We start from the raw sequence: 15,425 nt of genomic DNA on the forward strand, positions 1-15,425 counted from the left end.
TCATACTGATAGTACATAGGGAAGGAGGGAAAGTTCTTTCTTTCAATACAATGCCAACTAATAAATGAAGAATGAATGATGGAATTAGAAAGTCAACATTTGTCGGGGCGCCTGGGTGGCTCAGTCATTGGGCGTCTGCCTTCAGCTCAGGTCATGGTCCCAGGGTCCTGGGATCGAGCCCCACATCAGGCTCCCTACTCTGCAGGAAGCCTACTTCTTCCTCTCCCACTCCCCCTGCTTGTGTTCCCTCTCTGTGTCTCTCTCTGTCAAATAAATAAAATCTTAAAAAAGGGGGGGGGGCGCCTGGGTGGCTCAGTCGTTGGGCGTCTGCCTTCGGCTCGGGTCATGGTCCCCGGGTCCTGGGATCGAGCCCTGCATCGGGCTCCCTGCTCCGTGGGAAGCCTGCTTCTCCCTCTTCCACTCCCCCTGCTTGTGTTCCCCCTCTCGCTGTGTCTCTCTCTGTCAAATAAATAAAATCTTTAAAAAAAAAAATCAACATTTGTCAATTATGATGCAAGAGTCATCAATGGATGCTAAAAAATATTGTGTTAGGCGTGCCTGGGTGGCTCAGTCTGTTAGGTGTCCAACTCTTAGTTTCGGCTCAGGTCATGATCTCATGGGTGTTGATATCAAGCCCACCCCCCCCCCCGTGGGCATCCACACTCAGCGGGGAGTCTGCTTGAAGATTCTTTTCCTCTGCGCCGCCCCCCCCCCCAGCTTGCTGTGGCCAAGCGGACTCCCCGCTGAGTGCAGAGCCGGGTGGGGGGCTCGATCCCAGGACCCTGAGGTCATGACCTGAGCCAAAACCGGGAGTTGCGGTGTTCGCAGCCGCCGCTGCAACGCCGTAGCTCGCCAACGCCAGCGCCGCCTCTAGCTCGCCGAGCTCCAGCCGAAGGAGAAGGAGGGTAAGTAAGGAGGTTTCTGTACCATGGCTCGTACAAAGCCGACTGCCCGCAAACGGACCCGTGGTAAAGCACCGAGGAAGCAACTGGCTACAAAAGCCGCTCGCAAGAGTGCGCCCTCTACTGGAGGGGTGAAGAAACCTAATCGTTACAGGCCTGGTACTGTGGCGCTCCGTGAAATTAGACGTTATCAGAAGTCCACTGAACTGATCCGCAAATTTCCTTTCCAGCGTCTGGTGCGAGAAATTGTTCAGGAATTCAAAACAGATCTGCGCTTCCAGAGTGCAGCTATTGGTGCTTTGCAGGTGGGCCTCTTTGAAGACACCAACCTGTGTGCTATCCATGCCAAACGTGTCACAATTAGGCCAAAAGACATCCAGCTAGCGCGCCGCATACGTGGAGAACGTGCTTAAGAATCCACTATGATGGAAAACATTTCATTCTTTAAAAAAAAATTTTTTTCTCTTCTTCCTGTTATTGGTAGTTCTGAACGTTAGATATTTTTTTTCCCGTGGGATCAAACGTACCTAAGTATATGATTGCAAGTGGAAAAATAAGGGACAGAAATCAGGTATTGGTAGTTTTTTCATTTTCATTTGTGTGTGAATTTTTAATATAAATGTGGGGACATATAGCATTAATGCAAGTCAAAATGTTTCAGTGAAGGGGCGCCTGGGTGGCTCAGATGGTTAAGTGTCTGCCTTCGGCTCAGGTCCTGATCCTGGGGTCCTGGGATCGAGCCCCACATCGGGCTCCTGACTCAGCGGGGAGCCTGCTTCTCCCTCTCCCTCTGTCTCACCCCCTGCTCATGCTCTCTCTCTGTGTCTGTGTCTCAAATGAATAAATAAAATCTTAAAAAAAAATGTTTCAGTGAACACGTTTCAGCAGTTCAACTTTATAGCAATTATAAATAAAACTGTTAAATTTTTCGGGTGCCTGGGTGGCTCAGTTGGTTAAGCGACTGCCTTCGGCTCAGGTCATGATCCTGGAGTCCAGGGATCAAGTCCCGCATCAGGCTCCCTGCTCAGCGGGGAGTCTGCTTCTCCCTCTGACCCTCCCCCCTCTCGTGTGCTCTCATTCTCTCAAATAAATAAATAAAATCTTAAAAAAAAAACACTTAAATTTTTCTGGACAATGTGAGCATTTGGATTTTTTTAAAACAAGTAAATTTCTTATTGACGGCAACTAAATGTTGTTTGTAGCATTTTTTTTTTTTTGAAGATCTTATTTATTTATTTGACAGAGAGAGATACACAGCGAGAGAGGGAGCACAAGCAGGGGGAGCGGGAGAGGGAGAAGCAGGCTTCCCGCGGAGCAGGGAGCCCGACGCGGGGCTGGATCCCAGGACTGTGGGATTATGACCCGAGCCAAAGGCAGACGCTTAACGACTGAGCCACCCAGGTGTCCGTGTTTGTAGCATTTTTATCATACAGTAGATCCATCCATTCGCTATACTTTTCTGAGTTGTCCTACATGCAAGTACATGTTTTTAATGTTGTCTGTCTTCTGTGCTGTTCCTATAAGTTTGCTATTAAAATACATCAAACTATAAACAAACAAACAAACAAAAAACACAAGAGTTGACACTTAACCGACTGAGCCACCCAGGCTCCCCTAAGTAATCAATGTTAAGACTACTAATAATTGAACAAACTGACTTCATGTGCCTCCGAATGTGACGCCCAGAGGAAGGCACTATTAATTTGTTAGGTCTGTCATAATAAAGTACCACAAATTAGGTGGCTTAAAAGAACAGAAATGTGTTCTCTCTCATTTCTAGTTCTGGAAGCTAGAGGTCCAAAAGCAAGGTGCCAGCAGGGCCAGGTTCTCTCAGACTTTGAGTAGAATCTTTCCTTGCCATTTCCTAGCTTCTGGTGGTGACAGTCAATCCTAGGCTTGCAGCTACATCACTAAAATCTCTGCTTATGTCATCACATAGTGTTCTGTCTGCAAGTATCTTTAGATGGCATTTTCTTCTTACAAGGAAAACAGTCACATTGGATCAGGGCCTACTCTAGTGACCTCACCTTTTTTTTTTTTTTTTTTTTAAGATTTTATTTATTTATTTGAGAGAGAGAATGAGATAGAGAGAGCATGAGAGGGGGAGGGTCAGAGGGAGAAGCAGACTCCCTGCCGAGCAGGGAGCCCGATGTGGGACTTGATCCCGGGACTCCAGGATCATGACCTGAGCCGAAGGCAGTCGCTTAACCAACTGAGCCACCCAGGCGCCCTCTAGTGACCTCACCTTAAGTGGATGGTACCTGCAAAGATATTATTTCCAAATAAGGTTATGTTCATAGGTACCAGGGCTTAGGACTTCAACATATTTTGGGGAGGGACATGAGCAAACCCATAAAAGACAATATCATTTATGTGGTCTTCATGTCAAAAATGCATACCTGAGGGGCGCCTGGGTTGCTCAGTCGGTTAAGCGTCTGCCTTCGGTTCGGGTCATCATCTCAGGATCCTGGGATCAAGCCCTGCATCAGGCTCCCTGCTCAGTGGGGAGCCTGCTTCTCCCTCTCGCTCTCCCTCTGTGCGCGCTCTCTCTCTCAAATAAATAAATAAAATCTAAAGACAAAATGCATACCTGAATGTACTTACGAGGAAACAGGACAACTCAAAAACTGAAGGATATTCTATAAAATAACTGGCCTGTAGTCTTCAAAAATGCCTACATAATGAAATGCAAAGAATTACATGAGAGCTATTTCAGATTAAAGTAGGTTAAACAGACATGACAACTGAATGCAACACATGATTTTGAATTTTCCTTAGCTATAAAGGACATTACTGGGACAATTAATGCAAATGGAATAATGCTTGTAGAGTAATAATATTGTATCAATGTGAATTTCTTGATTTTGATAATTCTCCTTTTTTCAATCAAAAAGGATGCTTTACTACGTTTCCTTGGATCTTTTTGCTACTAGAACCTCAGGGAAGCCTTTGCTGACCCTATAATCTCCAGTCCTGTCTCTTGCCTTGCTTTGCTCCAGAGCAGCGATCACTCAGTGATATATAACAGTTCATTTTGCTCATATCTGCAGAGGATATTTACATTTACCTCCACTTGATATCCAGAAAGGATCTTCTTGTATAGAAGAAGAAAAGACAAATCTAGGCAGCCTGAAAGAGGTAACCTAACCCCGCAGGATGGAAATCTGACATTTCTGTTCATTTGGTTTTCCAGAGACCATTCAACACCCTCCCCAGTCCACGCATCTACTCTGTGAACGGACTCCCTGCCCTGATGCTCTCTGTTCAAATGTTCTTTCAGTGTTGCAAGATTAGGTTGCCACGTAACCTGAAAGGTCATAATGAGGGTTAAAACAATTTTATGTTAAATTGGTGACAAAACTCTCATCTTGGTATTTAACGTTTAGTTGACTCTCTGTTGTGTATTGCGTGCAATTTTTGCTGAAAGGAAGGTGAGACCAACCCGAGCCCGACTAACCCACTCCCAATGGGTCCTTCAACTTCTGGGCGCCTCGGGACCCCGCCTTCTCGGATCTCCCCTGCAGGTCCCGACACCCTCGCCGCCCGCCCGGCGCCCCGCGTCCCTGCCCCCCAGGCATCCGCGGTGTCCGCGAGGACTGGGACGGCCGGCGTCCCAGAGCGGGAGACGGGGCTCGGGGGACGTCACGACGAGGGCGTGGCGTATGCAGAGGAGCAGGCGCGCAGAGGCTGCCGGGCCCGCCCCGCCCGGGCGCGCGGGTGCCGCGTGGGGCCAGGCGAAGGCGCCCGCGGGGTTGTGCGGGCGAGCGAGGTGGCGGCGGGGGTGGTGCGGGGCGCGGGGGTCGCGGGGGCGGCGGGAGGGAAGTGACCGTGTGTAAGGAGCGCGGCGAGCGCGAGCGCGAGCGGCGAGGCAGGGCTGGCAAAGCATACTTACCTGGCAGGGGAGATACCATGATCACGAAGGTGGTTTTCCCAGGGCGAGGCTTATCCATTGCACTCCGGATGTGCTGACCCCTGCGATTTCCCCAAATGTGGGAAACTCGACTGCATAATTTGTGGTAGTGGGGGACTGCGTTCGCGCTTTCCCCTGGTTATTTTCGTTCACCAAAAAAAGATTTTTTTTTTTAGTCTTGTTGTTTGAAGGCTTTTTTTTGGAAGCGGTACTGCTGTTAAATAAGCTAGTTTTGTCCAGTGTAGTTAAAATCCTTTTTAAATTGGTGTTTGAGTACCACTCGTATGGATGTCATGTTACTTGCTCCGCGTTTCTTTTTTTTATGGCATAGGGATGTATTCCCGGACCAGAAACGGGTGGAGACTAGCAGCGAAAGCTATGGTGCTAGTTGGCTCCGCTGACCCTCCTCTGCTCACCGCTTGGGGTTCCCAAAACAGGTGAAAATTCTCTCGGTTTTCTGGAGTCGAGAGAAGAGAAGAGAACCCCACTGCCGTTTTGAGCTCTTTGCACTGGTTCCGCGTATCGTAACAAGCTTTTCAGACCCCATCTAGCGTGTTTCCCAAAACCACTACCCACCCAGAGAGTCCCGCCTTTTAGGGATACCTTTCAGCCATGAGATGCTGCAGTAATGGGAACTCACTCTGTACGTTTTCTACAATGCCTTTTCAGATTCTCCCTCTGTAGGGGATGTTTCTCTGCTTTGAACTCGTATGGGATAATGTACCATTCACATGCCATGGGTTTCTCTGGTTTTCAACTGTTGTTCCACCCAACATTTTTGAGAAGTAGAATACTCTCCCCGAGTCACTCTCCCCGATGTCGAGGAGATACCTGTTGGGGAACCCATTTTCTCTTTTCTGGGACTCATGGCTCTCCTCAGGGGGATATGCCTTTACAGTATGTTCGTTCGGCTCCTCAAAATTGGGTCATTATTTACTGATTCCCATAAACGTAAAATCGAGAGTTAGGGGTTCTAAGGAGTTGGCTATGGTCGTAGGACCTACAACAGGACAAATAAACTCAGGGAATTGCCAAATGAGACTGCCATTTTGGAGTGGCTGTTGGGGAGTTTTGTGTGCACATGACGAGCAAGCAAAGAAAAGTAGGAGTGTGTAGCAGAGAGGCTTTCCTTGACTCTCTTGTCAAAACCTTTAAGCCCTCAACCCCAGTCCCTTCTCTCCATCCCATCTTCTCTATCCCTTAACCACTTTTTTTTTTTCCCTCTTCTACTTCATATTACTTGTTTGCTTGCTTCTGTCTCCCTGTTCCATTCCCTAGCACGGCACAAAAACACCACCCCAAAACCTGAGAGCTTTGAAACAATAACAGTCATCTAGTTTGCGCACAAATATGCAACTTTGGCAGGCATGACTCTGCTCCCTGTGTTTGGGGCCTCAGTTTGAGATTGAAGCAGCTAGGGACTAGCTATGCATCTCCCTTTCTATGCATCTTTCTCCACAAAGCCTTGGACTTCCTCACAACATGGCAGCCTCAAAGTAATCAGCCTTCTTCCATGGTATCTCAAGTCTCCCAGACAGGGTTCCCAGAGACCCAAATGGAAGCGGTAAAGTTTCTCCTGACCTAGTCTCAGAATTCCCTGAACACCACTTGTGCCACATTCGGTTGGTCAAGCAAGTCACTACATTCCAGTTTCCAGGGGAAGAAATAGACCCACCTCTCCATGGACAGAGTAGCAGAGATAGGAAAGTTACCGGTTTACAGTCTAAAAAATTGTGTCCGCCTCACCATCTAAAGGCAAAATTCTCACCTGGGTGGCTCAGTCGGTTTAACTTCTGACTCCTGATCTCAGCTCAGGTCTTGATCTGAGGGCCATGAGTTAAAGCCCAGTGTTAGGCTCCACACTGGGCATGGAGCCTACTAAAAAAGAGAGAGAGACAGAGAGAGAGAGAGAGAGAGAGGAAGTTGAACAGATTAAATGGAATGTTTTGGCAATTGTGAATAGACTAGAAAACATAATAGTATACCTACGTGTTTTCAAGTGTTTTAAAATACTTTCCCTTTTAGCAGCATTATGTACTTGACCACTGCATGATTTGCTCAGTGGATGAAGTTTGCACTTTGTCCTGGTTTTCTGTCTTCGAGGTTAGACTTTCTTTCTTTGACTGTTATTTTCCTTTAGGGTGTTTTGGTTTGTTGTTGTTGTTGTTTAAAGAGGCAGCGATGGGCAGAGGGAGAGGTAGAGAGAGAGAATCTAAAGCAGGCTCCATGCCCAGGGCAAGCCAGACTTGGGGCTAGATCCCACCACCCTGAGATCATGACCCGAGCCAAAATCAAGAGTCAGCCGCTTAACCCACTGACCCAGGCGCCCCTCCTTTAGGTTTTACTAGGCTCATTTGTGTATGTTGAAGAAGTTCATATATTGAAGTAGTTTATGACAGGCTTACTCAGGAAGATACCATGAAAAAATGATCCTTGTTAAGTTGGTAGGGGGGAAATCCTATACTTAAGCGCTTAAGTGGGGGAAGTGTAACTGGACCCACGTCCATCTCTGCCTGATGCATACAAAGCCAATCACTGAGACATCAGGTGTGCTGTAAGGAAAGGGGCTTATTTGAGAGGCAGCCAAAGGAGGAGATTGGAGAGCAAGCCACAAATCCGCTTCCCTGAAGGGGGAGAGAACAAGTTTTTTATAATCATAGGGGCTGCATTACATACATATTGATGAAAAGAGCAGAGAAACTTATGACTATGCAAGAGGAAAGATGGAGCATGCGCCTTTAGGAAGTGTATATGTAACATACTCCCCATGTCCACTTTGCGTGGAGACTTACCATCAGAAAAAAAGCAAACTTCAGCCCCTCACGTCAGGAGGTTTCTCAGGATATGGAGAAGGGACTCTGGGCATGCTCCAAGACTGGATGGGGTCTTGGGTTGGTTACCTTGGGTTAGCAATACAGGTCAGAGGCTAGAGAACCATATTAGTTGACCTTGAATCCAGGCTTCTGCAGAGACAGCTAGTAGATTTGTTCGTGGGGTTAGAGGGAGAAACTGTTCCCTGATAAACAAGCTTTAAATTTTCTGCTAGCTTCAACCTCATGAATCGTATAGGACAGGTTTTCAGGAGGGGGAAATGTCCTCATAATAATCTCTCCAGTGTGGATGAGCTAGCTAAAACAAAATAGACGGAAACTTCCTTTTCGCTTAAGGGAAGGTGGTGGGGTCACTGTCTAGTTGGGCCCTCGATTGCCCAGAGCTGGGAGACCAGGCTTCTCGGGTCTCCCCTGCAGGTCCCGACACCCTCGCCGCCCGCCCGGCGCCCCGCGTCCCTGCCCCCCAGGCATCCGCGGTCTCCGCGAGGACTGGGACGGCCGGCGTCCCAGAGCGGGAGACGGGGCTCGGGGGACGTCACGACGAGGGCGTGGCGTATGCAGAGGAGCAGGCGCGCAGAGGCTGCCGGGCCCGCCCCGCCCGGGCGCGCGGGTGCCGCGTGGGGCCAGGCGAAGGCGCTCGCGGGGTTGTGCGGGCGAGCGAGGTGGCGGCGGGGCTGGTGCGGGGCGCGGGGGTCGCGGGGGCGGCGGGAGGGAAGTGACCGTGTGTAAGGAGCGCGGCGAGCGCGAGCGCGAGCGGCGAGGCAGGGCTGGCAAAGCATACTTACCTGGCAGGGGAGATACCATGATCACGAAGGTGGTTTTCCCAGGGCGAGGCTTATCCATTGCACTCCGGATGTGCTGACCCCTGCGATTTCCCCAAATGTGGGAAACTCGACTGCATAATTTGTGGTAGTGGGGGACTGCGTTCGCGCTTTCCCCTGGTTTTTGTAGTTGAACAACAGTCTTTTCAGCTTTCGCGGTTTTCTTCAAATGTGTTTTTTTTAAGTTTTTGGTATGTGTTTGCCATTATTTGCTCTTATTTTGAATGGGAGCTGTTTACGTAGTTTCATGATGCTTACATAACGCCCTGGTGGCGGTTAGAAATCTTGGTGCTTTTTTTTTTGTAAAACCTGTAAGTTTATAGTTTTTTACAGGTAAAAATATATTATGGTGTTGAAAACACGTGTTTGTTGAGTGGGTGGTAAGTAACCGTGTTCAGTGTTCAGGTTGTTCCGTGCTTAAATGGAACATGAAAAATAGTTTGTTTGGCTGGATGGTTTTAGTGCCTTGAACCACTCCTCCGATTCCCCCGCTCCCCCCCCCGTTTTTTTTTGTCTTACTTTATTTTTTCAAAGTGATCAGTTTGAGCTCAACTTCTGTAGTTTTGCTACAGTACATTAATATTATATAAGCTTTTCCAAACTAGGTGCAGACATTTTACCCAGCCTATGAAGCTATTGATCTGACCCTTTTTTCCCTTTCCTTTCAAAATTTTAATTCAATTAACATATAATGCATTATTGGTTTCAGAGGTACAGGTCTGTGCTTCATCAGTCTTAATACCCACTGCTCATGACATCACATGCTCTCCTTAATGTCCAACCTCCAGTTACCCCATTCATCAATCTCCCTCCCCTACAGCAACCCTGTTTGCTTCCTATGATTAAGAGTCTAATGGTTTGTCTCCCTCTCTGGTTTAGTTTTCTTTTTTCCTCTCTTCCCCTATGACCCTGTTTTCTTAAATTCCATATATCAGTGAGATCATGTAATTGTCTTTCTGATTGACTTATTTCACTAAGCATAAAACCCTCTAGTTCCATCCATGTCCTTGCAAATGGCAAGATTTCATCTTTTTGATGGCTGCGTAATACTCCTTGTATATATACACTTCTTTATCCATTCATCTGTCAATGGACATCGGGGCTCTTTCCATAGTTTGGCTATTGTGGACATTGCTCCTAGAAACACTGGGGTGCAGGTGCCCCTTCCCATCACTACATTCGTATCTTTGGGGTAAATACCTAGTAGTGCAATTGCTGTGACCCACTTTCTTCTGCAATTTCCTTTCTTGCCATCTTCCACCCTCACCACATAAAACCCACAACCTTCATTCCCCTGGTTCCCACCCCACTGTTCACACCCTGGGTCATTCTCACTGCCTAGGTCGCTTTCTTCCTGTCAGAGCATAGTGTCCCCTGTAGGAAACCCTATAGCAGGGCTTTGTCTCTGCTCCCAGGTGTCCTCCTGTTTCTCCTTTGTGCCCCCAGGCATACGACAGCCAATAAATGTTAAATGAATGCCACAGCTCAAGAGCAGTGAAACCAAGGCTGGCTGGTTTTTTGTTTTGTTGTTTTTTTTTTTAATCAGGAACTAGCAGTGAACTATGGAGTATTTCAATTGTTCTGGAGGTACGAAGTAGAATCTCTCCTGAAGTAGGTCCTTGAGGGAATAATATACGTTCTTTATCTTAGTGTTTTATGAGAAGGCCCTTGCATAGTGTAGTCAACTCATTTATAGGTGTATTTATTAAGCACCCTCCCACACATGCTCTAATATGTAACTGCTGCTTCCAGTCTACCCCCGCCCACACACACACTGTAAAAATGTAAACCAGGGACCAAGGGATCTACGAAGCACTCTCCTACCCCTTTCCCCAAAAAGACCTTTTTGGTACAGATTAGCTGATGGCTATGTGGAACATTGTATATAGCTTTCTGCCCTGTACTTGCTATTTTGATTTTTTTAAAAAAAGACTTTGAGAGAGCAAGCGAGCATGAGCAGGGGGTGGGGAGAGGGAGAAGAAGCAGGCTCCCCCGTTGAGCAGAGGGATCCAGGACCCTGGATCATGACCTGAGCTGAAGGCAGATGCTCAACCAACTGAGCCACCCAGGCGCCCTGTGTACTCACTATTTCTTAGCATTTACACAGCATCTTCACATTTCCAAAGCACTGTACCAATGTTTATTAATCCTCACAACACCCCTGTGAGGTAGGTCAATATGTCCTTTGTAGTAGAGAAACTGAGGCAGAGAGAGGTCAAGCGAACCTGCCTGAGGCCACAAGGGCAGTCAGCGAAGGGACTGCACCAGAATCCAGAAGCTAGGGCTCTCTGGCCCAATGTTCACCCACTGGAGAGCATCGCACGGGCATATTTTCACCAGGGAAGGAGACATGAAGGAGGACAAAACACAGAGATTTCTCAGGCAACAGAAAAATCAAGTTCAAATGGCATCAGGGAACAACATCAGTGAAAGAACATTAACCAGCACACCAGTAAGGCAAGAGAACATGCAAGGCCGGAATCATGGTGACTACCCTTAAGACCTAAACCAGGGTTTGGGAAAATTTAAACGAGGGGTGACCAACCCAAATGCTTGTGGTTTCCAACTGGAAGAGAAGTTAGTGAAAAAAATCAAACCACACAACCTAATTTTAAATTAGAAGTGACTTGATGTTAATTTACATTAAGAAGACCAGTAATATTTGGAATTGACTACTGACAATTAGTATCCTTTTTGGACCCTTTTTAGTCCAAATATTCCAATTTTTCCCCCACCAACAAATGCTGTTCCCTATATACTCTTTCTCTCTACATACCAATTTATACACTAGTGTAACGATCAAGTGGGCTCAATGGCACGTCTCACGGTTCCTTGGCTGAGCCAGAGATAGAATTCAGGAAACCATAACAGACTGTTCTGTCTGCTCCTGTGTTTTAGAAATGGCTGTTTCTAACTTGCCTCTGCTCAATTCCACCTTCTATAAAAGGCTAAAAGCACACAGAGAAGCAGTTCATCCTTTTGTAAAGGGACTGGTGAACTTCATTCAATATGCCATTTAAAAAAAGAAAAAGGAAAAACTAAGACCTGCACTGTAAAGCAGAATAAAGGAGTAGATTTATTATAGCTACTCCAAATTTTAGAGTGATACAATGACCACAGAGTTAAAAACTATCACTGTTATCACTTTATTTGATAATAGTTGGTTTAGTCTACAAGTTTAAGGCAAACATACTAATGCATTTGCTTTTCATCAGAAATCATACTTACAAAGATTACATAAAATCTGTCCCAAAACTTCTAAGAAATGTTCATTAATTAAAAATAAGTCCGATTAAGATGCTTTACCAGGATACATGAATGAACTAAGGTGGTATACAATGTTTTTTAAAAACAAAATTCAAAAAAAGGTAAGGGCAATCTTTATCTTGTTTGAACAGTGTGTTTTTAAAAGGGTTAAACTTCAGAGAGTACTTAAAAGTAAGACTGGCAGCCAGAAGGAATACTATTCATAAAATAAACACAGTTACAGAGGCTACTTAAAACAAGCCTGAACTTGGGGCTTCAGGAGAGGAGGCACGCACGGCGAGGGCCGACGGCCAAAGGGGCGCACAGGTGCGGGGGCGCGGCGTCCCACCACGCACGCTGGCAGAGCCCAGGGACAGCGCCGCTCCGTGGTTTCTCGGAAAAAAGGAGAGTAGATGCACTTTGACGGCTGTTTCTTTTGTTTCCAGTGAGCAGTAAATGCTTAATACCATTAAGAAAACAAAAATAAAATCTGAAGGAAGGCAGCCCTTTTTAACTGTAGGTGGAGTGTGGCTTATGTGTCTCCGTTGAACACCGCCAAGCAGTTCTGCAGCAACTGTAGGTTACCCTAAAAAGAAAGGGAGAATAAACGGTGACGCTCAGAGAGCTTGGAAGAACTGTACTGAAAATATACAGCACTAGAAAGCACGTAACTTTAAATTTATTAAGACAACAGAATTTGGGTTAACAGCTACTCATTATACAGAAATAACTGTTTAGAGACAAAATTATATACTTTGTTTCATGTACAATATTTTCCACATATCAGATTCTTCAGGAAATTTCCACCTAGACCACTAATTACTGTTTGGAATTACCTGGCATGATCTAATGAGAGAGAAAATATGCTCTTTGTGTCCAAGTTAAACTACTGAACATTTTTTTTTAAAGATTTATTTATTTTGAGAGAGTGAGAGAGCAGGGGGAGAGGGAGAGAGAATATCAAGCACACTCCCCGCTGAGTGCAGAGCCCCACACGGGGCTCAATCCCATGACCTGAGATCATAACCTGAGCCAAAATCAAGAGCCAGACGTTCAACCCACTGAGCCACCCAGGGGCCCCTGAACATTTCTGACTGTAAGCCATTAAAATATGTGTATTATATTACATGATTATATAATATATAACATATATAATGTATATTTTAATGATTAAAGTGATACGTTATAGCAATTTTTATAAAAATAGTAATAAGAGGGGCACCTGGGTGGCTCAGTTAAGTGACCAACTCCTGATTTCGGCTCAGGTCGTGATCTCACGATTATGAGATCAAGCCCCGCATCAGGCTCATGCTGGGTGGGGAGTCGGCTTGAGATTCTCGCTCTTCCTTTCCCTCTGCCCTTCCCCACCTTCATGATCTCTCTCTCTCTCAAAAAAAAAAAAAAAAAAAAAGGTAAGTAATAAGATCACATACAAAAGTATTCTATAAAATGCAGACCTGGGGGTGCCTGGGTAGCTCAGTCGGTTAAGCGGCTGCCTTCAGCTCAGGTCATGATCCCAGGGTCCTGGGATCGAGCCCCGCATTGGGCTCCCTGCTCAGTGGAGAGCCTGCTTCTCCCTCTCCCTGCCGCTCTGTCTACTTGTGCTATCTCTCTGTCAAATAAATAAATAAATAAAAATCTTAAAAAAAAATAAAATGCAGACCTGTGTAGCCATCTGTAAAACATGTGAACTGGCCTCCAAATTCAGATGTGTAAAGACAAATATAAGCATATAGGTCACAACTATTTATTTATTAAGATTTTATTTCTTTATTTGACAGAGAGAGACACAGCGAGAGAGGGAACACAAGCAGGAGGAGTGGGAGAGGGAGAAGCAGGCTTCTGGCCGAGCAGGGAGCCCGATGCAGAGCTCGATCCCAGGACCCCGGGACCGTGACCTGAGCCGAAGGCAGATGCTTAAACAACCGAGCCACCCAGGCACCCCGGTTACAACGATTTATAAATGGGGGTGAAGGAAAACTTCTTCCTTAGAGTAGAAAGCCAACTAAAATGTATACAATGATGGAATTAGAAAATGACCATTTGGCAACCATCACAATAACTGACTCAGGAAGTCATAACTGGATGCTAAAAACAATATAATGCTGAAATGCTAATACTGTGGTCATTAGGTACATGCAGCTACAGAACATTTAAATTTCTGTTAATTGAAATTAAATAAAAACTCGGTTTGAGTTTCTCGGTTGCACTACCCACATTTCAAGTGTTTGGCAGCCACATGTGGCTAGTGACCACCATACTGGACAGTGCTGATTATAGAGTATTTCCATTATCACATAAAATTCTGTGGGACAATGCTGGTTAAGTGCTGGGTATTTAATTGACATAGTCCCAAGTATCTCCCCACAGAATACTTAATTTCAAAGTGTAAAATAATAACTTTGCCACTGAGAAACCTGTAGACATCACTTTATTTTTTCTCTAAAGATTTTATTTATTTGACAGAGAGAGACACAGCAAGAGAGGGAACATAAGCAGGGGGAGTGGAAGAGGGAGAAGCAGGCTTCCCGCCGAGCAGGGAGCCTGATGCGGGGCTCGATCCCAGAACCCTGGGATCATGACCCGAGCCGAAGGCAGACGCCCAACTACCGAGCCACCCAGGCGCCCCCGAAGACATCACTTTAACCAAATGATCAAGATCATACACTGCCAGTAAGGCAGCTAATCAACAGCATGTGTCTCTTGATCTGACGTAATAAGGAGGTCTGAGCAACACTTTTGTGGTATTCTTGCCACAAGTGGAGAATCTAAACTCAATAATTAGACAAACCCAAATTGAGGGAGATTTTACAGACCTGTGCTTTTTAATAGTGTCCAATGTTATGAAATATGAAGATTCAGGAACTTTCCAGATTCAGGAAGTCTAAAAAGACGTGGCGGGGGGCAGTCAGGCTGGCTTAGTCAGTAGAGCATGTGACTTTTTTTAACCTTTTTTAAAAAAGATTTTATTCATTTATTTGACACAGAAAGAGAGAGAGAGAGAGAGAGATCACACGTACAAGCAGGGGGAGGGGCAGGCAGAGGGAGACGCAGGCTCCCTGACACTGACGATCCCAGGGTCCTGGGATCATGACCTGAGCTGAAGGCAGACGCTTAACCTACTGAGCCACTCAGGCGCCCTGTCTGTATTTGTGAAATTATCTTCTTACAGGTATATTCCTCAAGTGGGACTAAGTCGAAAGACACACATCCTTCATTTGATATACTGCCAATGCTCTCCAGAAGGGTGTGCACGAACCCACACCCGCCAACAGGGCATGAGGACTCCACACCCTCATAGACAGTATCATCACTTCCTTTTTTTGCATTTGATACATTTGACACTTTATTAATAAGGTATCTGAGACTAATTTCAAGGACACAAAAGTGACCTAACTACCTAATTTTCTGTTATAACCAGATTTCAATTACATGGCAAGACATACCCTAGTTGTAATAAATGAAATCCAAAATAGTTTCAAATCATCTGGCTCTAAGTTTAACTAATGTCTAATCTTTTTAGAATATTTCATATGGATTCCTGGGACTAACATGGGACTTTGTTCAGATTTACAAAATCATCAAGAAGAAACCTGACACAAGAGAGCAGGGTTTCTCAACCTTGGCACTTTTTTTTTTTTTTTTTTAAGATTTTATATTTAAGTAATCTCTACACCCAATGTGGGGCTCAAACCTAAACCCTGAGATCAAGAGT

The 15,425-nt window shown here is 45.7% G+C and overlaps 2 protein-coding genes and 2 non-coding genes across 6 annotated transcripts in view; 3 read left to right on the forward strand and 1 right to left on the reverse strand.

The window, feature by feature from the left end:
• The first annotated feature begins 824 nt into the window (after positions 1 to 824).
• Positions 825 to 1,405, forward strand: LOC123841924 (histone H3.3A-like). The gene has a single exon (XM_045871380.3). It carries the CDS (start codon positions 929 to 931, stop codon positions 1,313 to 1,315), a length of 387 nt encoding a protein of 128 aa, XP_045727336.1. The 5' UTR covers positions 825 to 928; the 3' UTR covers positions 1,316 to 1,405.
• Positions 1,406 to 4,786: 3,381 nt separating this feature from the next.
• On the forward strand, positions 4,787 to 4,950 carry LOC123842531 (U1 spliceosomal RNA). The gene has a single exon (XR_006790434.2). It is a non-coding gene; the product is annotated as a U1 spliceosomal RNA (small nuclear RNA).
• Positions 4,951 to 8,420: 3,470 nt separating this feature from the next.
• On the forward strand, positions 8,421 to 8,584 carry LOC123862742 (U1 spliceosomal RNA). Its single transcript, XR_010405356.1, has one exon. It is a non-coding gene; the product is annotated as a U1 spliceosomal RNA (small nuclear RNA).
• Positions 8,585 to 10,581: 1,997 nt separating this feature from the next.
• Positions 10,582 to 15,425, reverse strand: part of SNX6 (sorting nexin 6) — a 56,655-nt gene continuing 51,811 nt past the window's right edge. The window contains exons 14-15 of one of the 3 annotated variants that reach the window (XR_008508105.2): positions 13,168 to 13,322; positions 10,582 to 12,296 (exon numbers count right to left, since the gene is read on the reverse strand). Coding sequence is in view for 2 of the 3 variants with exons in the window: in XM_045900694.3 (XP_045756650.3) it covers positions 12,243 to 12,296 (54 nt within the window). In the remaining variant the exon portion in view is untranslated. Of the gene's footprint in view, positions 12,297 to 13,167; positions 13,323 to 14,412; positions 14,660 to 15,425 lie in introns of those variants that run through there. The other 2 variants (XM_045900694.3, XM_064570939.1) reach the window with 2 other exon arrangements.

This window comes from Mirounga angustirostris, unplaced genomic scaffold (assembly GCF_029215605.1).
Source record: "Mirounga angustirostris isolate CCGP_5_RB_7025 unplaced genomic scaffold, mMirAng1.0.hap1 SCAF_9, whole genome shotgun sequence".
Taxonomy (NCBI): Eukaryota; Metazoa; Chordata; class Mammalia; order Carnivora; family Phocidae; genus Mirounga; species Mirounga angustirostris.

Bases quoted from the DNA above. Each gene is read 5' to 3' on its own strand.
- LOC123841924 (XM_045871380.3), top strand. From the start codon at position 929: ATGGCTCGTACAAAGCCGACTGCCCGCAAACGGACCCGTGGTAAAGCA.